This window comes from Eschrichtius robustus, chromosome 3 (genome assembly GCF_028021215.1).
Source record: "Eschrichtius robustus isolate mEscRob2 chromosome 3, mEscRob2.pri, whole genome shotgun sequence".
Classification (NCBI taxonomy): Eukaryota; Metazoa; Chordata; class Mammalia; order Artiodactyla; family Eschrichtiidae; genus Eschrichtius; species Eschrichtius robustus.
The window spans coordinates 33,741,505-33,766,297 of record NC_090826.1 but is presented as its reverse complement, the minus strand read 5'-3'; the positions used below and the strand labels follow the sequence as shown (position 1 = coordinate 33,766,297).

General features: G+C 39.5%; 1 protein-coding gene across 4 annotated transcripts in view; it reads left to right on the top strand.

Moving 5' to 3' along the window:
• SCMH1 (Scm polycomb group protein homolog 1) overlaps positions 1-24,793 on the top strand; it is a 203,093-nt gene that overhangs the window by 22,607 nt on the left and 155,693 nt on the right. For 2 of the 4 annotated variants that reach the window (XM_068539638.1, XM_068539639.1), the window contains exon 2: positions 22,921-22,998. The exons of the other annotated variants lie outside the window; for them this stretch is intronic. In XM_068539638.1, the coding sequence (XP_068395739.1) occupies positions 22,974-22,998 (25 nt within the window). In that variant the 5' untranslated portion in view covers positions 22,921-22,973. The remainder of the gene's footprint in view (positions 1-22,920; positions 22,999-24,793) is intronic. 4 annotated transcript variants of the gene reach the window in all.

Here is a 24,793-nt window from a genome sequence, read left to right as displayed (position 1 = left end):
CATGATCCCCAAAAGACTGCCCCCACTTCAGATGCCAGCCTCAAGTGTGATCCTCAGGCCACCTACACTTCCAACCAATTGGCTACAAATCTGGCAGGTTCCTGTGACCCCTCTCAGGTTCAGTGATTTACTAGAACAACTCCCAGGACTCAGGAAAGTGCCATACTTACGATTACAGGTTTATTGTAAAGGATGCAAATCAGGAACAGCCAAATTAAGAGACACATAGGGCAAGGTCTGGGTGAGTGCTGAACACAGAGCTTCCCTGTCCTCTCTCCGTAGAATCAGGGCACATCACCCTCCTGGCACATTGATGTGTTTACTAATTAGCTCACTCCACCGAGCTTCAGTGTTCGATTTTGGCTGGGGTTTCATTATGTAGGCCTGCGTGGTTGGTGTTTCTGGCAACCAGCCCCCATCCTGAGCGATCTCTTTAGCATAAACTCACGTGTCCAAGGGGCTAATGAATAACAAAGATACTCCTATCACTTGGAAAATTCCAGGGATTTTAAGCTCTTTGCTAGGAACCTAGGACAAAGACTAGACAAGTTCCTTATTATACAGCAGCTGGCATATAAAAGAAAGTTTAGCATAGTAGTTAGGAATAGTGTAGTAGAAGGTTATTTTATTAAGTTTTATTGGAGTGTAGTTGCTTTACAACGTTGTATTAGTTTCTACTGTACAGCAAAGTGAATCAGCTATATGTATACATATATCCCATCTTTTTTTAAAATTTCCTTCCCATTTAGGTCACCACAGAACATGGAGTAGAGTTCCCTGTGCTATACAGTAGGTTCTCATTAGTTATCTATTTTATACATAGTGTCAATAGTGTATATATGTCAATCCCAATCTCCCAATTCATCCCCCTGCCACCTTCCCCCTTGGTATCCATACGCTTGTTCTCTATGTCTTTGTCTCTATTTCTGCTTTGCAAATAAGATGATCTACACCATTTTTCTAGATTCCACATATATGCGTTAATATACGATATTTGTTTTTCTCTTTCTGACTTACTTCACTCTGTATGACAGTCTCTAAGTCCATCCATGTCTCTACAAATGACCCAATTTCGTTCCTTTTTATGGCTGAGTAATATTCCATTGTATATGTATACCACATCTTCTTTATCCATTCCTCTGTTGATGGACATTTAGGTTGCTTCCATGTCCTGGCTGTTGTAAATAGTTCTGCAGTGAACATTGAGGTGCATGAGTCTTTTTGAATTATGGTTTTCTCTGGGTATATGCCCAGTAGTGGGATTGCTGGATCATATGGTAGTTCTATTTTTAGTTTTTTAAGGAACCTCCGTACTGTTCTCTATAGTGGCTGTATCAATTTACATACCCACCAACAGTGCAAGAAGGTTCCCTTTTCTCCACACCCTCTCCAACATTTATTGTTTGTAGATTTTTTGATGGTGGCCATTCTGACCAGTGTGAGGTGATACCGCGTTGTAGTTTTGATTTGCATTTCTCTATTAGTGATGTCTAGCATCTTTTCATGTGTTTGTTGGCCATCTGTTTGTCTTCTTTGGAGAAATGTCTGTTTAGGCCTTCTGCCCAGTTTTTGAGTGGGTGGTTTGTTTTTTTGTTATTGCGCTGCATGAGCTGTTTGTATATTTTGGAGATTAATCCTTTGTCAGTTGCTTCATTTGCAAATATTTTCTCCCATTCTGAGGGTTGTCTTTTTGTCTTGTTTATGGTTTCCTTTGCTGTGCAAAAGCTTTTAAGTTTCATTAGGTCCCATTTGTTTATTTTTGTTTTTATTTTCATTACCCTAGGAGGTGGGTCAAAAAAGATCCTGCTGCAATTTATGCCAGAGTGTTCTGCACTCTTTCTTTGTTTCTATTTCATTCATTTCTGCTCTGATCTTTTTGATTACTTTTACTAACTTTGGGGGTTTTTTTGTTCTTCTTTCTCTGGTTGCTTTAGGTGTAAGGTTAGGTTGTTTATTTGAGATGTTTCTTGTTTCTTGAGGTAGGATTGTATTGCTATAAACTTCCCTCTTAGAACTGCTTTTGCTGCATCCCATAAGTTTTCATTGTCATTTGTGTCTAGGTATTTTTTTAATTTCCTCTTTGATTTCTTCAGTGATCTCTTGGTTATTTAGTAGCATATTGTTTAGCCTCCATGTGTTTGTGTTAACAGTTTTTTTTTTTCCTACAAATGATTTCTAATCTGATAGTATTGTGGTCAGAAAAGATGCTTGATATGATTTCAATTTTCTTAAATTTACTGAGGCTTGATTTGTGACCCAAGATGTGATCTATCCTGGAGAATGTTCTGCGTACACTTGAGAAGAAAGTGTATTCGGCTGCTTTTGGATGGAATGTCCTATAAATATCAATTAAGTCTATCTGGTGTAATGTGTCATTTAAGGCTTATGTTTCCTTATTTATTTTCTGTCTGGATGATCTATCCATTGGTGTAAGTGGAGTGTTAAAAATCCCCCACTATTATTGTGTTACTGTTGATTTCCCCTTTTATGGCTGTTAGCATTTGCCTTATGTGTTGAAGTGCTCCTATGTTGGGTGCATAAATATTTACAACTGTTATATCTTCTTCTTGTATCGATCCCTTGATCATTATGTAGTGTCCTTCTTTGTCTCTTGTAACAGTCTCTATTTCTGTATTTATTTTTTTGGCTGTGTTGGATCTTTGTTGCTGCACGCGGGCTTTCTCTAGTTGTGGCAAACAGGGACTCCTCTTCATTGCGGTGCGCAGGCTTCTCATTGCGGTGGCTTCTCTTGTTGTGGAGCACGGGCTCTAGGTGCGCAGGCTTCAGTACTTACAGCACATGGGTCCTAGAGCGCATGGGCTTCAGTAGTTGTGGCGCGTGGGCTCTAGGGCACGAGGGCTTCAGTAGCTGTGGCTCGCGGGCTCTAGAGCGCAGGCTCAGTAGTTGTGCCACATGGGCTCAGTTGCTCCACAGCATGTGGGATTTTCCCAGACCAGAGATCAGACCCGTGTCCCCTGCACTGGCAGGTGGATTCTTAACCACTGTACCGCCAGGGAAGTCCCGACAGTCTTTATTTTAAAGTCTATTTTGTCTGATATGAGTATTGCTACTCCAGCTTTCTTTTGATTTCCATTTGCATAGAATATCTTTTTGCATACCCTCACTTTCAGTCTGTATGTGTCCCTAGGTCTGAAGTGGGTCTCTTGTAGGCAACATATATACTGGTCTTGTTTTTGTATTCATTCTGCCTGTCTGTGTCTTTTGGTTGGATCATTTAATCCATTTACATTTAAGATAATTATCAATATGTTCCTGTTATCATTTTCTTAATTGCTTTTGTTTTGTTTTTATAGGTCTTTTTCTTCTCTTGTGTTTCCCACCTAGAGAAGCTCCTTTAGCAGTTGCTGTAAAGCTGGTTTGGTGGTGCTGAATTCTCTTAGCTTTTGCTTGTCTGTAAAGCTTTTGATTTCTCCATCGAATCTGAATGAGATACTTCTTGGGTAGAGTAATCTTGGCTGCAGGTTTTTCCCTTTCATCGCTTTAAATATGTCCTGCCACTCCTTTCTGGCCTGCAGAGTTTCTGCTGAAAAATTAACTGATAACCTTATGGGGATTCCCTTGTACTGGGTTGGCCAAAAAGTCCATTTGGATTTTTCCATAAGATGTTACAGAAAAACCTGAATGAACTTTTTGGCCAACCCAGTATGTTATTTTTTGCTTTTCCCTTGCTGCTTTTAATATTTTTTTCTTGGCATTTAATTTGTATTAGTTTGATTAATATGTGTCTTGGCATGTTTCTCCTTGGGTTTATCCTGTATGGGACTCTCTGTGCTTCCTGGACTTGATTGACTATTTCCTTTACCATGTTAGGGAAGTTTTCAACTATAATCTCTTCAGATATTTTCTCCGGCCCTTTCCCTGTCTCTTCTTCTTCTGGGACCCCTATAATTTGAATGTTGGTGTGTTTAATGTTGTCCCAGAGGTCTCTGAGACTGTCCTCATTTCTTTTCATTCTTCTGTCTTTATTCTGCTCCATGGCAGTTATTTCCACCATTCTATCTTCCAGCTCACTTATCTGTTCTTCTGCCTCAGTTATTCTGCTATTGATTCCTTCTAGTGTATTTTTCATTTCAGTTGTTGTGTTGTTCATCACTGATTGTTTGTCTTTAGTTCTTCTAGGTCCTTGTTAAACATTTCTTGTATCTTCTCGATCCGTGCCTCCATTCTGTTTCCAAGATCTTGGATCATCTTTACTATCATTACTCTGAATTCTTTTTCAGGTAGATTGCCTATTTCCTCTTCATTTATTTGATCTTGTGGGTTTTACCTTGCCTGCAACATATTTCTCTGTCATCTCATTTTGTCTAGTTTACGGCGTTTATGGTCTCCTTTCCATGAGCTGCAGGGTCATAGTTCCTTTTGCTTCCGTTGTCTGTCCCTGGTGGGTGAGGTTGGTCCAGGGGCTTGTGTGGACTTCCTGGTGGGAGGGACTGGTGCCTGCGCTCTGGTGGGTGGAGCTGAGTCTTTTCCCTTGGATTGGGCAGGGCTGCGTCAGGTGGTGTGTTTTGGGGTGTCTGTGAGCTTAGTATGGCTTTAGGCAGCATGTCTGCTGATGGGTGGGGCTGTGTTCCTGTCTTGCTGGTTGTTCAGCATGAGGAGTCCAGCACTGGAGCCTGCAGGCAGTTGGGTGGAGCCAGGTCTTGGTGTCGAGATGGATACCTCTGGGAGAGTACACACCGATTAATATTTCCTGGGCCCAGGAATTCTCTGGCAGTCCAGCATCCTGGATTTGGCGCTCCCACCCTAGAGGCCCAGGCCCAAGCCCTGGCCAGGGAACTGAGAGCCCACAAGCCACACTGCATGGCCAGGGAAAAAAGAAAGAAAAGAAACAGGAAAAAAAGAAAAAAGAAAACAAACAAAACCCAAGACAAGTAGCAAAAACAAAAACAAACAAACTACAACAACAACACAACACGCACAAAAAAAAAAAAAAAGAAAGAAAGCAGACACACCATATCCAAGACGAATGATAACAACAAAACCAAACTAACGGAAACAAATAAAGAAGCAGACAGGAAACAAACAAACAAACAAACACAAGAGAACAAACAATGAAAAGAATTTTAAAATGAGAACAATCAATAAGGACTAAACTAACAAAAACAAAAAATGAAAAATAAAACAAAAACAGAAAGCAAACAAAGCAAACAAAATAAACACATGGAAACAATCAAGAAAAAGGAAAATAAAATAAAAAACAGAACAAAAACAAGAAAAAAACACAAAACAGCAAAAAAAGTAAAGTAAAAGTAGAAAAACAAAAAATATATATATTAAAAAAATAATAAATAATAAAAACAACAATACCATCAACTGAACAAAACAAAAGAGACAAAAAAAGAATCAGAGTAATAGGAATATTTTCCTGGGGCCTCCTCTGTCAGTGTCCTTGCTCCCACAGCGAGCCACAGCCAATCCCCGCCTCCCCCGGAGGCCCTCCAAGACCTCTAAGCAGGTCTCTGGACCTGCGGTGGGCCCTGTGGGGCCAGCTCAGACTCTGACCTGGCCCAGCTCCCATGTGTTCTTGCCCCCAAAGTGCACTGCTGCTAAGGCTAGACCCATCTCAGTTGTGGGAACGCTCTGTTGTCTGTTCAGGTATTCCACAGACACAGGATTTACCAAGCCGATCACAATCTCAGGGATTTAATCCATGGCTTGTGCAGCTGCACAGAAAGAAGTTCCTCTTCCTTAGTTGCACTGCCCCTGGGGCTTACTTTTGGTTCTCGCCCCACTTCTGTGTGTGCACCACTCTCAGGCCCGTTCCCCGCCCGGGCAGAAGGAAGCAGTGGCTGATAGGGGCACACTTACTCCCTCAGGCCAGAGAGGGGTATGGCAGCCACAACTGGGATGTGCACGAATTGCCTGCAGGGCCCAGCAGGCAGTTGTAACAGACTGGGGCATGCTCACTTCGGTGGGAGTCCCTCCCAGTGCCCGCAGAGGCAGGGGCTGGCGTGAGGGGCCAGTGGCGGCTCCGCCCCTTGCACACCGCTCAACAATGGTGTGTTTCCTAGGCAGACCACGTTTCCTCTAGGGCCATTCCCAGCCACAGAGCCCCTCACTCCCATTCCCTTTGTTGTATCCACGCAGCCAACAGCGATCCTGTCCAGGGATCCGCTGTTTTAACGTGCTTTAGCACTCAGCCCCCACCAGCATTGTCTGATTCCTGTCTCCAGAAGGTTATTTTATTTCTTTACCTCATGAGGTCATGGTAAAGATTAAATGTGATCATCAGTGTAAAGCACTTTACACAGTACATAGTAAGTCTTGAATATATATTAGCTACTATTAAGGGGTGTTTTAGTTTCTTAGGGCTGCTGTAACAAATTGTATCACAAATTAGGTGGCAATTTATTCTCTCACAGTCCGAAGGGTAGCACTCCAAAATCAAGGTGTTAACTGGGCCATGCTCCCTCTGAGACTAGGTAGAATCTTTACTTGCCTCTTCCTAGTTTCTGGTAGTGGCTGTCCGTCCTTGGCTTGCAGCTGCATCACTCTGATCGCTGCCTCTTTTGCCACATGGTGTTCTCTCTGAGTATGTCTGTCTTCACACGGTGTTTTCTTTCTCTTATAGGGACCCCGGTCATATTGGATTAGGGCCCACCCTAATGACCTCATTTAAGTTGATTATATCTACAAAGACCCAATTTCCAAATAAGGTCACATTCACAGATACCAGGAGTATACAATTTGGAGAACATAACTCAACCCATAACTGTCTACCCTCTGGCCCCTCAAAATTCATGTCCTTTCCAAGTGCAAAATACATTCACCCCATCCCAATATCCCCCAAAGTCTTAACCCACTCCAGCATACAATCCAAGTCCAGAACTCACCTAAATATAATCAACTCAAAAAGTCTCAAATCTCATCTTCTAAATCATCTGAATCAGGTATGGGTGAGACTCTGCTATGGTTCATCCTGGGACAAAATTCCTCTCCATCTGTGGACCTGTGAAATCTAGAACACAAGTTATCTGCTTCCAAGATACAATGGTAGGACAGGCTTAGGAAAGATATTTCTATTACAAAAGTGAGGACATGGAAGGAATAAAAGGATCACTAGTCTAAAGCAAATTCACAACCCAACAGCACTAACTCCATTAGACTTCAAGGCCTGGGAATAATCCTCTGTGGCTCAGTGCTCTGTCCTCTGGCCTGCGTGGGCAGGCCCACCCTTTTAACCCAAGAGGGTCCCATTGGCCCAGGCATCTGCATCTGTGGCTCTGCCCTTGTTGTTAGTCTTCATTTCATTCCATATCTGTTCCTTTCAGTCCGTCTCTCTTCCTTTCAGTCCAGGCTGGCAGCACTTCTGCTGATACAAAATTCTCAAAAACCTTGTAAGTCTCCCATGCAGTTTACTGGTGTCCAAACCATCTGACAAGAGGGTCCTCCACAGATCTTTCCTGGATAACCATGTCTCTGTTCCTAGCTTCTGAGGTGTTTGATTGTGTGCTAGAGTCAGGCAAATGATGATCCAGCCGTACCCTTGGCCCTGTTGCCAGAGCATGCTGTTTGGATAGGCAGAGAATTTTCCAAATCATCAAGTGTGGTTCCTTTTTGCTTAACAGTTCAATCCTCAATTTACCTCTTCTCATATTCATAAAAACCAAAGAGAAACTAAGCCACACTTCAACACTTTGCTTAGAAATCTCCTCAGTTAAATATCCAAGTTCATCAGTTATAAGTTCACCCAATGGCTGAACACAATTCATATTTTCTGCCACTTTATAGCAAGAACTACCTTTCCTCCAGTGTCCAATAACATGTTCCTCATTTCCTTCTAAGGCCTCATTTAAAAGCACCTTTAATGTTCATATTTCCATCTCTTTAAGGCAGTTTAGTTTTTTTTCCTGTCAAGTCTCTTCTCATTATCCAGTTCCAAAGCCACTTCATTTTTAAGTATTTGTTAGAGCAGCACCCCACTCTCATCAGTACCAAAATCTGTATTGGTTTCCTGGGGATGCCAGAAGCTGGAAGAAGCAAGGAAGGATATTTCCTTGCAGGCTTCAGAGAGAGCATGACCCGGCCAACACCTTGATTTTGGACTTGTGCCCTCTAACTCAGTGAGAGAATAAATTTCTGTTGTTTATTACATTCAGTTTGTGGTTCTTTGTTATGGCAGTCCTAAGAAGTCAAAACCAAGGGTTTTATTTGGAGGTACTGTAGTCATTAGTGAAAGACAGTGAGTACATGGTATCTCCCTGTATCCACAGGGTTTCTTGCTATTTCTCTTTCTCTCTTTTAAACCATATTTGTGTCTAGCTGCACTATAAAGTTTACTTTCGCTATGTTAACAGTTTATGATTTGGCTCTGTTTTATCTCAGGAGAGCAGCCTTAAGTGGTTGGTAGGGATCCTTTGGTACCATGAAGACTACACACTTTTGAAAGGGTAGGGGCTTTAGTTTTATAGACCTTCCTTCTGCCAGAATGCCTAGTACTGGGTCTTGGCTTCCTCCTCATGAATACTGTTGTAACACCTGCCTCCATCAGGGTGAAATAAGAAGAGCTGCAATGGCACTTCAATTAGCCCTTGAAAAGGCAGTTGACGCATAAATGATGAATTGCATAATAAGTCCTTTACCACTACTTCTAATGGACATCTGTGTTTTTCAGTTTTGAGTTATTTTTCAAGAACACATTCTTTTTCTATCCTAATGAAGACCTATATTTTCTTGAATTCCCCTTAGCCAATCACAGTGTTTGTAGGCCTCTTAGAAGATACCCCATAAATATTGTTTTGCCTTGAAGAAGGCTTATGCATCTCACTGCTAGTGAAAGACTAGCTCTAGTGATAAATAAAAGATGTTAGTTGCCAAAGCTGTCATTTCAATTTGTTTTGCTTGCACTGAGCTCATTAATAAATTGCCACAGTCGTAATATGAAAGTAATGAACCTTCTGGAGGCCCAGCTGTGTCACAGAGCATTAACAGGGACCTTCAGGGCAACTGCCATTGTTATACACAGTTCAGTTAAAGGGTTTTAGGCTTTTTTTTTTCTTTGAAACACATATATTTTGTAAAATCCAAATCCTGTTTTATCACTTGTATACTTTCTAAGTGAGTATATTTGAATTCAACCCAACAAGATGTATCTGATGCCTACTACTGTCAGGCAGTGTATTAGACCCCAGAGGCAAAGATGAATAAGGCATCCCTTAGGTCGTCACTATCAAATTGGGAGAAGTATGTAAACAAATAATTGTAATACAGTATTTAAATGCTGTAAGTATGAACCAGATATAAATAATAGCATAGAAGAGGAAATGATTATCTAGGGAAGAGAACTCAGAAGGCTGAGGAAGAGGAGATTCATTGATTTTTGAGTTAAATTTTGAAAGATGAGTTGTAAGTTGACAAGTAGAGTGTACAATGGGAAAAGGGATTTCATTGCAGATAAGTTGAGGGACTGTAGATCATGTAGAATAACTTAGGGGAAGAAGGTAAAGAGGAGAAGATGGGTAGATGAGGCTGGAGAAGTAGTCAGGGGCCAAATGTTAAAGGATTTAGGTTTGAAGGGCCTATGTATGGAATGCCAAGGACTTTGGTGGATTTCATTCTATAGGCTGCATGGGTCCATTGAAGGATTTTTTTTTTTTAAATAAATTTATTTATTTATTTATTTTTGGCTGTGTTGGGTCTTCATGTCTGTGCGAGGGCTTTCTCCAGTTGCGGCGAGCGGGGGCCACTCTTCATCACGGTGCGCGGGCCTCTCACTGTCGCGGCCTCTCCCGTTGCGGAGCACAGGCTCCAGACGCGCAGGCTCAGTAGTTGTGCCTCATGGGCTTAGTTGCTCCGCGGCATGTGGGATCTTCCCAGACCAGGGCTCGAACCCGTGTCCCCTGCATTGGCAGGCAGATTCTTAACCACTGCGCCACCAGGGAAGCCCCCATTGAAGGATTTTAAGCAGAGATGAAACATAATTGAATTTCTATTTTAGAAGGATTACTCTGGTTGCCATACACACAGTGGAATGGAAGTAGAGAGAGACCAATTAGAAGGCTATTCACTAGTTTTGTGCAAGCAAGTAACGCCTTGTGTACTACAAAGAGCATGACCCAGATTGTTTCAAGTCCCGGTTCAACCACCTACTGACTTTCTAAACTAACCCTGAAATTTACTCATCAGTGAAATGGGAATAATAGTAATCTCTCGCTGGATATTATGAAAAATCATATGAAATAACACATATACGTAGAATTGCTCCAAAGAGCTGAGTATAAATGTTAGCTGTGGACTTCCCTGGTGGCGCAGTCGTTAAGAACCCGCCTGCCAATGCAAGGGACACGGGTTCGATCCCTGGTCCGGGAAGATCCCACATGCCGCGGAGCCACTAAGCCTATGTGCCACAACTACTGAGCCTGCACTCTAGAGCCCGTGAGCCACAACTACTGAGCCCACGTGCCACAACTACTGAAGCCCGTGTGCCTGGAGCCCGTGTTCCACAACAAGAGAAGCCACTGCAATGAGAAACTCACGCACCACAACGAAGAGTAGCCCCTGCGTGCAGCAACGAAGATCCAACGCAGCCATAAATAAATAAATAGATTTATTTTAAAAAAATAAATAAACGTTAGCTGTTATAGTTCAACTTCTGTTTTTGTTGAGTTTGGGGTAACTTATAACCTAGTTTAGGATTTTTAAGAAGCATTTTCACTTTCCTTCTACCACTCTGTCCCAATAAAACAAAGAAATCAGAACGTTTACAAACATTTTATATCACATTAAGATCTACATTCCAGGATTTTCCAAACATTTAAAAAAACAACATAACTAAAGCTTTTGCCTTTGGATGCCCTGCCAGACTCTCAATTGGAGAACAGGCTTAGTGGCTTTGTTTAGTCAGTGGTGTAATCGGAAAAGACTGGAGCCCTAGCTCAACAAATGAGCTTTTTAGCTGAGAAGTAGCATCAGAGTTTACTCTGACTCTGTTTCTTCAAGTGTTATTAATAAGAATAATGTGAATAGGTGCCCTTGCTACCTTGCATCTCTATTGTGAGGATCACCTTCTTTCTTTAAGTAAACACTCATTAAACTACTATTTCAGGTACTGTTATAAAGAATGTACAAATGAATCAGATCTGGATCCTAATTTCGAGGGAATCACAGTGCTAAAAGAACTGTAAAAGATGTATACAGATAACTAATACAAATAGGATAATTGTGAGTGAGCTAACTTTGAAAATTATGAAGGACTTTGAAGCTGGAAGTCATATTATACACAATATTGTGGGATTTCCCTGGTGGCACAGTGGTTAAGAGTCCACCTGCCAATGCAAGGGACACGGGTTCGAGCCCTGGTCTGGGAAGATCCCACACACCACGGAGCAACTAAACCCATGCACCACAACTACCGAGCCTGCGTTCTAGAGCCCGAGAGCCACAACTGCTGAAGCCCACGTGCTACAACTACTGAAGCCCGCACACCTCGAGCCTGTGCTCCGCAGCAAGAGAAGCCACCGCAAAGAGAAGCCCTCGCACCGCAGCGAAGAATAGCCCCCGCTCGCAGCAACTAGAGAAAGCCCACGTGCAGCAACAAAGACCCAACACAGCCAAGGATAGAATAAATTAATTAATTTAAAAAATATATTGTTCTGCTTTACAAAGTGTATCTCACGTGTTCTTATTATTTAAAGTGCTTTTCCAAGTAGAGCTGAGACAGTCACTTTCCAGGTAGCTGTGGAAAATAGATGATAAAGGTAGATTCAGATTTTAGTTAGATATTTTTAAACCTGCATGCATATTTTGATCCCAGGCTTGATCAGGCTTAATATTCACTTATATCCAAGTAACTTGCTTACGGTACTCTCTGAGCCTCAGAGGCATGTGTGTGTGTTTCTGTGTGTGTGTGTGTGTGTGTGTGTGTGTAAAATGGAGATAATATCACCTACCTTTCAGCTTTGTTGTGATGAAATGGCAATTATATGTAAAGTGCAAAAAAAAAAATCATGTTCATTCATTCCTTCAGTCTCTGCTCTAATCTACCCACCTTTTCACAATTGCTCAATGTTGAGCTCTGAGACAGCAGCTTCTTTGAGATGTTTTAAGGTTTCTTTTTTTTAAAACTTATGAAAAATTTCAAACATATGTTAAACTTGAAAGGATTTTGCCATGGAAAACCTTATGTCCACATCCTAAATTTTACCATTGCTTGTAAAGATCACATGTCAGTTTATCTATCCCTCTACCACCCAGCTATATTAAATTTTCTCCAGTGATTCTTTAGGACTTTCCTGGAAGACGTTTTTTAAACTAGGTTGGAGGCCAGGAGTGCAAATGCATTTCAAATATATGTAATTACATTACATTTCTCCTATTTACATTGTTCTATACCTACAAAGAATGTTATTTACAAGTTTATTCATTATTTGGATCTCTCTGTACTATCTGTGCTCCTACACTATCATTTCTTTTTTTTTTTTTTTAATTTATTTACTTATTTATTTATTTACTTTTGGCTGTGTTGGGTCTACGTCGCTGCACGCGGGCTTTCTCTAGTTGCGGAGAGCGGAGGCTACTCTTCGTCGCGGTGCGCGGGCTTCTCATTGCTGTGGCTTCTCGTAGCGGAGCACGGGCTCTAGGCGCGTGGGCTTCCGTAGTTGTGGCTCGCGGGCTCAGTCGTTGTGGCTCGCAGGCTCTAGAGTGCAGGCTCAGTAGCTGTGGCGCACGGGCTTAGTTGCTCCGTGGCATGTGGGATCTTCCCGGACCAGGGCTCGAACCCATGTCCCCTGCATTGGCAGGCAGATTCTTAACCACTGCGCCGCCAGGGAAGTCCCTACACTATCATTTCTAACCTTATCCCATTTGCATTTTCCTGAGAATGCCTTCAGCTAATCTGTTTTATTGTCGCATTTAGGGTAGGTTCTTTTTAGTAGTCCTTGTCTCTTCTTTTAAAGTATCTTTTAAAATTAATTTTAAAAAATACTGTACATTTTGTGCCTAGTGGCAAACATCGCAGCTAGAACCTTTGTGCAGAGTGGGGTGCCAGCACAGGTCTTAAAATCTCAGGTATCTCAGTACTTTTCATCAGCTCCCGTTTCTTGTTTCTGAGCTTGGGTTTTTCTCCCTGGGACGCTTGGTCTGTTTAGTATGCTATAGGAGTAAATACAGTCCTTTACCTATGTTTGGTTAGAGGTGCTCAGCATTGATTTTCTAGTATATAGCTCAATTTTGATTATAGGTTGCAGAAATCCTTCAGTTTCTGAGTCTTTGATGGCACTCTTCCCTACTTCACAATGCTGCTAAGTAGCTATATACTTTCTCACATTTTTAAAATCTTCTTTTGTCATCTCAATGCATGTCTTTTAAATGAGTTTTAATCAGAAAGAATTTGCCATTGTGTTATGTGGATTTCCTTAATAAGCTGTGAGGACTGTATTCAGAAAAGTCTTTGAAAAGAGAATTATATTCATGATTATGTCTATCAATTCCTTACATCCTCTCATTACCTTTATGTAAATGATCTTGTCAGATTTGAGAGTGACTTACAGATACTAAAGGACCCGGCTTGTTTTTGTTTCATTTTTAGAGATGTTTTTTCTTAATTTCTCTTTCAGAAATCAACTATGAGTTTTAATTACAAACCATCCAAATATGTTTTTTAAATTCAGAAAGTAGTCACTTTCTGGTCATGTAATTTTTATATTTTATGCCTTTTTTTTTTTTTCTTAACGACTAGCTTTCATTCATTTCATTCAAAAATACTTATTGAGTGCCTCCTGTATACCAGGCAGTATTCCAAGTGCTAGGATATAGTGCTGAATAAATAACACAGACAAGGCCCCAGTGGATGAGACAAATAAATAGACAAGGAAAATACTAAATGGTGCTAACTGCTATGGAGAATTAAGAGTGGTGTGACAGAGTCTGGGTGACTACTTTAGATTGAGTGGTCAGGGAAGGGTTCTCTGAGGAGGTGACATTTAAACTTCGACCTGAATGATAAGATGCCAGCCCTGTGAATACGGGTGGTGCATTCCAGGCAGTGTACAGGCCCTAAGGTAGTAAGGAGAGGCCTGCAGCAGGAGCAGAGGTCAGCCGGCTGGAGCAAAGTGAACGGTGAGAGCTGTAGGAGTGGAGGCAGTAGAGGTGGGGTCAGATCATGTAGGATTATGTGGGTCAGGATAAGGTGCTTGGATTTCCTTTTAAGTGCTGCTGTGGAGAGCGTTTGAAAGATTTTAAGCAAGGGAATGACATGATCTAATTCATATTAACATGTAATTAAAATAGGGCCATATAATGGAGAAAATCAGCCAGTGCTGAGAGTCCCTAACCAAACATATGCAAAGATTGCATTTACTCCTAGGGCATACTAAATATAAATAGCTCAGTTTTCCTGGAAAAACCCTATGCCTCAGAGACAAAAAAATGGACCAAATTACTTTGCTGTGAATCCCACCGCCACCATTTACTAACTGTGTAACTTCGGGTTATAAGACATTTCTCTACACTGGTTTCCTTATCAATAAAATGAAGGTAATAATAGTACCTACATAAGGATTGTGAGTATCGAACAACTTAACACAAGTGAAGTGCTTAGAACAATGCTTGGCACATAGTACTTAATGTTTACTTTTATTATTTATTTCCTCTAGATATGGGTTGTCTAACACAATAGCCACATGGTTAGTGTAACTGAATTACTGAATTATAAATTTTATTTAATTTTAATTAAATTTTAAAACATCCTCCATACAGTTATTGGAAAACTTTAAAGTATGTTTTGAGAAACTTGAGTGTATGAATTTTCTTTTCAACTGTAAGTTTTATGAAATTTAAATACACATCAAGTATTTCTGATGAAAATTTAGCATCTGAATTGAGATAAGCTGTAATCGTAAACACACACCAGATTATGAAGACAGTATTAAAAAGAATGTAAAGTATTTCCATTGATTTTTATAATGATTACCAGCTGAAGTGATAATATTTCAATATACTGGGTTAAATAGAATGCATTATTAAAATTATTTTCATCGTCCTTTTTTTACTTTTTAAAATGTGACTACTAGAAAACTTAAAATGACATGAGTGGCTTCAATTATATTTCTGTTGGATGGCAGTGCTCTAGACCCTGGGTCAGGGGGAAGAGCAGTGGAATATAGACTGGGGGAAATGTTTTTTCTAATTACACAAATACCCCTGGAGATTCCAAAACACCTTCACCCAGTGGACCCTTCCTCCCCGTCAAATTAATCCTGTCTCCTACCTTTTGCTGAAAATCAATGCCTTTAATGAGCCTGCCCTCACTGATAGGAGGGTTTTGTATTCTTCAGATATGTCGGGGGGGAAAAAGTTATGAGTCACTGCTGTATGTTAAAGAGTATCGCACAGGTTCAACACCTATCAGTGATTTCGACGAAATAAATTTCTGGAGTTCTCTTAACTAATACTAGCGTATAAAATTGTTCTCTGAAATAACATGTACCACTAATCCTGGTCTAGTGAACCCCAGAGACTTAAAATGAAGAAGAATTAAAGTAGATTTTAATTAAGGGATGAGTGCTGGGTCAAAAGCTGAGGAAGTTGAGAAAGGCATCTTGTGTCCTAAAAGCTAAATTTCCGGGATTAAAAAAACAAAAAAAACAAAAAAACTCAGAAAGCTAAACAACCATAAATTTCTGTCTCTGAAGTGAAACTGGACATGTTTTTTTCTTCTCGTGCCTCTTGGTTCCTGCTGATTCTGTGGTTATATACAAACATTTTCTGACTTGCTTTAAAAGGTGTTATTCTCAGGAATTAGCACGAAGAAGGTTTCTAGTAAATGCTGAGTGACTGCTAGCAAGTGGTACCACTCTTCTGCCTTAGCTGTTTAGAATGCGTATTATATATTCTTTCTGTATCACCCCCAAATAATTTTTTTTAATTCGATATGCCTTAGCTTAATACCTATCTCAAAGATTATTCCATGCCCTCTCAGTCAAGTCAGTTTTCTAGAGAAGAGAGCCCTTTCCTGAGGTTGCTGTTTCGGATTCACATAAGACACATTTCCCTGGAAGCCCCTTTGTATTGTCTAACCTTGTTATTACCATGAAGAAAGTTGTCTCTGTTTCCCAACCAGATATGGGTGTCAGGACAATTGCCTGAGTAGCTCACAGGAAGACAGCTGATCTCATTTGATAAATTTCCGTTACTGTAATAGCAATAGGATTTTCTGTGAAACCATAAAATCACACACTTGTAGAGGTGGTTGATGAAGAAACAGAGGCTTGCAGCTAGTTTGTAGTAAACATGGGACCTACCTGAGTTCTTATCTTTTGGTTTTAAAGTGAAGAATTTGAAGCCCTGAGGAAGTGACTACTCAGTGACAGAATGAACCAGGCCAAGTTTAGGTCTAAGTTGCATCTAAGTTTCTTGGTACAGAGAAACCGTATTTGCCCCAAGTTTGTAATTCTATCAGATTCCTACAAGATCCTGGATAATGTCAAGGATTCATAACTCACTTTTTTAGGATAAGAACCTGAGACTTTGGTGGGGGGGGGGGCGGGACTTACAGAATGGTTTATAGATACTGCTCTGTTAATGAGCCCAAATTACTTTATGTACCTGTCTCTGTGGCTTAAGCAGTGAGAATTTACTCTATTCTCAGGTCTCTACGTCTCAGGAGTTAGTTTCCTGTGTAGGACTCTATCCTATTACACTCTAACAGAATAAAGTTGATCTTGAGATCTCTGGTACTGTGTAGCATAGACATCTCTCAAAGGTCTGCTTGGGCAGTGTGAATAGATAAAAAATAATAAACAGGTTAATAGTCTCTTATCAGTCCCCAAAGCCATATGAGTCTGACCTCAAGTTTTAATTTTGTCGCTATGAAAAGCTTTTATTACGTGGCTCCTGTCTGCAGATGGTGACATACGTTCAAATCTTCACTCTAGAAAACCTTGGAGAATTAAGTCCCTCTTAGAAGCTTAGTGTTCTGGATTGCTACAGGTTTGTTCCATTACACATTAAAACTTTATTTTTAAAAATCATTTTAATTAGAAATTATCCTAAAGTGGATTATACCCTTCTTCCTTCTGTTTAGTTTTTTGGGTCCAATTTAACCATTTCTTAGTGACTGAAATCCTTGTGGGGTATGTGTGTATATGTATAAAGGATACAAATTTTCATGGGCTTCTAGTAGCATATTCCTAACCCTGTTTTAACCACAAGCCCATGTTTAGTGCATAATTTTGCAAGATGTAAGGTTTTTAGCAATGCATATTGTTGTAAAAACTCCTGGATTTAAGTCTGTGGGTCACAATCAGAAAGGTTTGAAAGCCACTGCCCTAGGGAACTCTTTTCTTGTGCTAATAATAATTTCTTACATTGCGTAGTACTTGACTGTTTGCCAAACTTCCCTCTATAATATGGCCTATGAAAAGTAAACTAGGGAAGGGATTGATTTCTTGTTGTTTTTAATCTATAGTAGGCAAGCCTAATGGAACCAAAGAGAGCATGGACTTTGAAATTAGTCTTTAATTTTAGCCTTTCCATACAGTACTCGTATGTCCTTGGATGCTTTAATTAATCTTGTTTAACTTCAGAACCTCAGCTCTTTTTTTTTTTCCCAACCTAAATGGGAAATGCCAGAATTGTTGGGTGCTTTAAATCAAGTAGTGAAGACAAAAGTGCCTTAGTAGGGGCACTGTGGATGGATCTCATAAACAAAATGTTGAGTGGAACAAAGTGGACATAAAAGAGGACATGAGATATAATTTCATTTCTATAAAGTTCAAAACAGGCAAAACTAACCTAACAATAGTAGTCCACACAGTGCTTACTCTTGGGTGGAGTAATGACTGGGAGAGGGCTCAAAGGGGTACTTCTTTTGGTGCTAGTAATGATCTCTTTCTTGGTTTGGAAACACATTGTAAAAGTTCATTGAGTTTCATACTTATGATTTATTTACTTTTTTAAAATAATGAGTTTCAGGTGGACAGCATAATAATTCAACAGCTATGTATACTACAAACTGATTACCACTACAAGTCTAGTTACCATTTGTCACCATACAGTTGGCCTCCTTCAGCCATTTTGCACACATCCCCCCACAACTCGCTTCCCCTCTGGTAGCCACTGATCTGATCTCTGTATCTGTGAGTTTGTTTTTGTTTTATTTTGTTTGTTCATTTGTTTTGTTTTTTTAGATTCCACATAATGAGTAAAATCACATGGTAACTGTCTTTCTCCATCTGACTTATTCAAACCTAGCATAATACCTTCCAGGTCCATTTATGTTGTCACAATGGCCAGTTTTCTTTTTTTTTATGGCTGAATAGTATTCCATTGTGTATATATACCACATCTTCTTTATCCATTCATCAACTTAGGTTGTTTCCATATCTTGGCTACTGTATGAAGCGTGTGCTTCTCAGTATGTATATTATACTTTAACAAAAAGTTCTTTTTAAAGTATTTAGCACAGAACCTATCACATAGTTGGTTCCCTTCTCCTATGATGGTTCCATTTTTTTTCCTAACCGTTCAGTTTCTTTGTTCTGTTATGGTTCTGTCTCCTAATTCCAGTTTTATACCTAGGCGTGTTTAATAAATATCTACTGATGGCAGTTCTAATTGGCGTAGTTGAAGGAGTTTAGGTCATTCAGACAAGGTGAAATTGAATGTCTGACCACTGTGGTCTAGAAATAAGTCAAGAATATGAAGTTTGATTTGATGCTATTTTCTGATCTTTAGGTGATTTGATATTTTGCTTTTAAATGAAAATTAAATGGAGATTTTTCTGATTTGTGTAATATGATTTTATCTGGTAGATCAGCTTTATTATTGAATTTTTTCATGGTGGGATATTGAACTTATTCTGTTATTTCTGGCACTTTTAATATAAGCCCACCATAGTGTAGCAGGCTTTGAAATGGTCACTACCACACCCTGTAACACCTTATATATTTTGCTTAGGTTCTTATCACTGACAGAGAACCATACTTACTGTTTTTACCTTATTGTTTTTGTAATACAAGTATAGAAATAGAACTTGTATATTTGGATATTTATGCAAGATCCTGTTATAAAAAACTTAGAATTGTTGAAAATTCAATTTTAAAAATTGATAAAGTTCTTTTTTTCTGCTAGGTAATACGTGGGATATAAAGTAAGCCTACCTGCCCTCAGGGAGGGCAGACTCCTCTAGGAGAGGTTTGTGAGGTAGGCAGAAAAATTTGTCTACATTTGTTTTTGTTCTTTTGGATGTTGGCCTTTGAGAGAAGGTTTCTGATAGAGATACTAGCAAGCCTCCAAGTTACAGAGAGTTGTGGTGATGATTGTATGGATGCCAATGTAGCCAAGAGACAGAGAACTGACTCTGATTTCATCAGTGATCAGTAATACTGCGAAGAGTATTAGGGAAGTGGGGAAGTAATTTCTGTCTGTTGACACTTATTTATATTAATTCATTAACATAGAGAATGTAATTTAACCTTCACAAAGCCTTTGGAGTAGACACTACTACTTTTGCTTTAAAGATACAGAAATTGGGACTTCCCTGCTGGTCCAGTGGTTAAGAATCCTCCTTCCAGTGCAGGGGACGCAGGTTCAATCCCTGGTCGGGGAACTAGGATCCCACATACCACGGGGCAGCTAAGCCTGCGCACTCTAGAGCCCACGCGCCACAACTAGAGAACCTGCGTGCCACAACTACTGACCCGCGTGCTCCAGAGCCTGTGCACTACAAGTAGAGAGAAGCCCGTGTGCCGCAAAAAAAGATCCCACATGTGGCAACGAAGATCTCACGTGCCGCAACTAAGACCCGACACAGCCAAATAAATAAATAAATAAATAATTTAGAAAATAAATTAAAAAATAAAGATACAGAAATTGAGGGCCAGGGACATTTAGTAACTTGTTCAAGTTTACATAGCTAGTGACAGAGTTGATATTCAAATCCAGAGCCCATCTGTACTACATGCTATATATAGATAGTAACATTATCCAAATAAAAGGATGTGTTTATCAGAAGATAGTCTAGCTTGGAAACATGCTAAATGGGAGGTCATAAAGAAAATTGATAGCAGGTTCCATCTAGGACCACCCAGGAAAGGGAATGCTGTGACTCAAGGACTTAGTTTCTTGAAAGTCCCTGTGAAGCTGTTTGTGTTCCTGTTGTGAGATGGTTGAATGGAGCTGTCAAACCCTGATGCAGATCCACCTGTTGCTTGTTTTTTTTTTTTTAATTATAATTGTGTTAAAATATATATAACATAAAATTTATCATTTTAACCATTTTAAGGCATTAAGTACATTTACAGTGATGTATAGCCTTCACTGCTGTCCAACTCCAGGATTTTTTCATCATTTCAAACAGAAACTCTGTACACATTAAATCATTCCCCCCTCTGCCCAGCCCCTGGTAACCTCTGTTCTACTTACTTTCTCTATGAATTTCCCTATTCTGGTTGTCAAGTATAAGTGAAATCAGACAGTAGTTATCCTTTTGTATTTGGCTTATTTCACTTAGCATAATATTTTCAAGATTGATCCATGTTGTAGCATGTATCAGAATTTTATTCCTTTTTATGGCTGAATAGTTATTCCATTTTATGTATATGCCGCATTTTGTTTATTTATTCATTTATTGGTGGACACTTGGATTTTTTTCTACCCTTTCACTATTGTGAATAATGCTGCTATGAACATTAGTGTACAGGTATCTGTTTTAGTCCCTGTTTTCAATTCTTTTGGGTATATACCTAGGAGTGGAGTTACTGGGTCATATGGTAATTCTATTTTTTTTTTTTTTTTCTACTAATTACTGTCATTTTCTCACAAATAACAAACAATGAACAATTGTGCGATTCATGGCTAGTTAGAAGCCAGGAGTTTAGGTCTACTTGAAGCTTCATTGAAAGCACTAGGAAATACAAAATAGCACCGCGGGCCAAAAGGAAATTGGATTGGACCAGTTGTCCCTAAGATAGACCCTAATAATGTTGAGAGTAAAAGGATTCCATAATGTGAGGCACCATTGAAACACAGGCAAATTCTGGAATGCTTGAAAGGGCAGAAATCTTTGAAGGCAGACGAATCCAGCCTACCAGGGAATATGGGCCTGGAGGATCAAGCCTCACGACTCCACGAGCAATGACATGCAGACACTCTGCAGTAGAAGTGTTGATGGGTGGTAAAAAGTGTGGTGCCCGGGCATTACAGCAAGAGAATGGTCACCTTCAGAACCTTGAAAAGTACAGTAGTACAGCACAACAGCTGGCATACAGGGGCTGGCATCAAGTGAACAGGCAAGAAGAGTTACCGACTGGAGGAGGGAGAGGACAGGGGAGATGGTAGAGCTGAAGGATCGTCAGCAATAGGAGACGGAGGGCAACCTGCAATTTCACTCATGCCTGACGTTGATGGCACAGGTTCTGGTTCCTTGCTGGATTCCATTCTATCTACCCTCTTGAAAAAAACGATCCAGTGATGTCTGGGTAGTAGCTTGTCCGCAAGGTAATTCTATTTTTAACTTTTTAAAGTTTTCCACAGCAGCTGCACCATTTTTTAGTCCCACTAGCAATTCACAAGGGCTCTAATTTCTCCACATCCTTGCCGACACTTATGATTTTTCTTTTTTTTTTCTTCATAATAACCATCCCAATCATCCCAATGGGTGTGAAGTGGTATCTCATTGTGACTTTCACTTGCACTTCCCTAATGATTGATGATGTTGAGTATCTTTTCATGTGCTTATTGGCCATCTGTATAGATAAATGGAGAAATATCTCTTCAGGTCCTTTGCCCATTTTTCAGCTGGGTTGTTTGAGGTTTTTTTGTTATTGAATTGTAGGAGTTCTTTATAAATTCTAGATGTTAGTCCCTTATCAGATAAACGATTTGCCAATATTTTCTCCCATTCTGTAGGTTTCCTTTTCATCCATGTGATAGTGCCCTTTGATGCACAAGTTGTTTTTCATTTTGATGAAGTCCGATTTCTCTTTTTTCTTTTGTTGCCTGTGATTTAGATGTCACATTCCAGAATCATTGCCAAATCCAGTGTCATGAAGATTCTCCTCTATGTTTTCTTCTAAGAGGTTTATAATTTTAGCTCTTAAGTTTTGGTCTTTGATGCATTTTGAGTTAATTTTTATATATGGTGTAAGGTAAAGGTTCATCTTCATTCTTTGGCATGAGGGTATCCAGTTTTCCTAGCATCATTTGTTGAAAAGAGTATCCTTTTCCCATTGAATGGTGTTGGCACCTTTGTCAAAAATCATTTGACCGTATATATTAGGGTTTATTTCAGAGCTCTCTATTCCATTGGTCTGTATGCCTGTCCTTATGCCAGTACCACACTGTCTCAATTACTGTAGCTTTGTAGGAGGTTTTGAAATCAGGAAGTGTGAGTCTTCCAACATTGTTCTTCATTGTCAAGATTGTTTAAGCTGTTTGAGATAGCATGTGAATTTTAGGGTGGCTTTTTCTATTTCTACAGAAAAGCATCATTGAGATTTTGATAGGGATTGTCTTGAGTCTGTAGATCACCTTGGGTAGTATTGTCATCTTAACATTAGTCTTCTAATTCATGAACGTAAATGTCTTTCTACTTCTTTCTTTAATTCTTTCAGTGCTGTTTGTAGTTTTCAGTGTGCAATACTTTAGTTTTGTGGCTGTTATCTTTCTCACAGTGAGTTAATAGAGTAACGTTCTGGTTTATCCATTATTATTTCATGACCTGTTAATGCCCTGAAGAATATGTTCTATTTTTAACAGAATCGGGGTTCTGAACTCGAAAAGCTGAGGGAAGGATCCTGGAAACTGGAAACCTAACTAAATTACTGCCCTTGGGAAGCCCTTCTAGGTGTTCAACCTGCTGGTTTCTTCTGATTAAAACCTAATTTCACTGCAGGTCTCCTTCGATCTACAGTAGTTCACATTTCTAATTTTAATTTTTTTTTTTTTATCTTTTGCTTCTAGATTTCTCCATCTCGCTAAGGAGGAAATTCCTATTGGGTATAGCTGATGGTACCATGCAAAAATCAGATCCTCGAAAAGGTCTGAACCTGTTCTTATATGTAATAGAAATGGAGAGTTACCTTCTGTCAGGCTGTGTATGAGTGTATGTGTCACAGAAAGCTGTTTGAGTAAATAAAAAATCTCACCCTTTCTTGCCAACTTACCCTGCAATTTTCACATATCCTGCACGTCATTTATACAACTCTTTTATAGTTTGCAAAGTACTCTTCATGTAATTATCTCAAATAGTCTTTACTGTAAGCTTTTGAAATAGGGACTGTTGCTATTCCTCTTTTATGGAAACAATGAAGGGTTAAGAGACTTATTCCAAATGTTGTTACTATAAACTGCAAGATTTAGTCCTGAATTTTTTGCTTCTAAATCGTACCCTTCTCACTACATCACAAGTTCATAATCATTATTTAGATTATTTAGTTCATATCATTAGTCAGAATTTAATAGATATGTAAGTGTGGATGCTCTATGAACATTGGAAATAATATACATAAAAGTTAAAATAATATATGAAAAAGTTAAAACCCCTTTATGGGTGTAAAATATAATTAATAAATCAGATCTTGATATTGAATGTTTAAATATAATCTTTGGGATGATACCAGACTCCTTATTGTGTACATACCATTGTCTCATTATGGCAAATGAGGCTCTTCGTTTGCTGGTACTTACCTTTGTATTCTCATCTTCCTCAGTTCCTGTCATTTGTCTCTGTAGCTTACCCTACCACTTTCCTTTTACAGCAGCTGCTGGCTGTTGTCCAAACACATGGTCCATTTCCATGTCTTAGTACCTTTATACTATATTCCCTTTGCCTCAAATGCCTATTCATCTTTCTTCTGACAATCCTAGCTCAACTTCATGTCCTCTGTGAAGCTTTTCTCCTCTCCCCAAGCAAAGTCAATCATTCCTTTCTCTTTTCTCAGAGCACTTTGTATAGCAAATCTCTCTTATAGCAAAAATCACATTGTATTATGATAGTGTATTTGAGTTGCTGTCTATCCTACTAATCTGTGAGTTCTTTGTGAGCATAGACTGGGACTTATTTGTCTTCATGTTCTTAACACTCAGTGTTACTCCTAGACTTAGCTACGTTTTGTTTAATGAATGAAATAACAGCTTTCCTTGAAGGATCTGTACACTAGTCTAAGTGGAAGACTGACCACGTAAAAAATACTCAGAAGTTTATAACTATTTGTAAATAAATATAGTACATACTTGAAGTAGAATAGTGGAATGATCACAGCCAGGCGGAGTTATTTAGGGAAGGATTCCTCTAGATCAGGGATCAGTAAACTATGGCCCATAGGCCAGATCCTGCTGGCTGCCTGTTTTTGTAAATGAAGGTTTACTGGAATATAGCCATGTTCATTTGTTAATGTGTATGGCTACTTTCATGCTACAATGGCAGAGATGAGTAGTTGTAGCAGAAACCATATGTCCCATAAAACTGAAAATATTTACTATCTGGCTCTTTACAGAAAGTTTTCTACTCCCTGCTCTAAAAGATAGGTTTTGAACAGAGGTATGAAAAGAAGAGGAATGTGAATTGATGAAGCATGAGTGTGCATCATAATGCAACAAAAACAGCCATAGTAGTAGGAATGCCAAGTGGGAAAGTTTGACTGTAATCCAGTTTGTCAGAGAGAACTGTGTTGAAGAGATGAAATGTCAAGAATGCTTTGGATTGAGAAAGAGGAATCATAGAAATCTAATGAAAAGAAGTTGTCAAGTGAACACTCTGGGCCTATATAGTAAGAAAGTTTCCTAAGTAGTAGTAGGGCATGATGATGATGATGATGAAGGAGAAGGAAGCAGC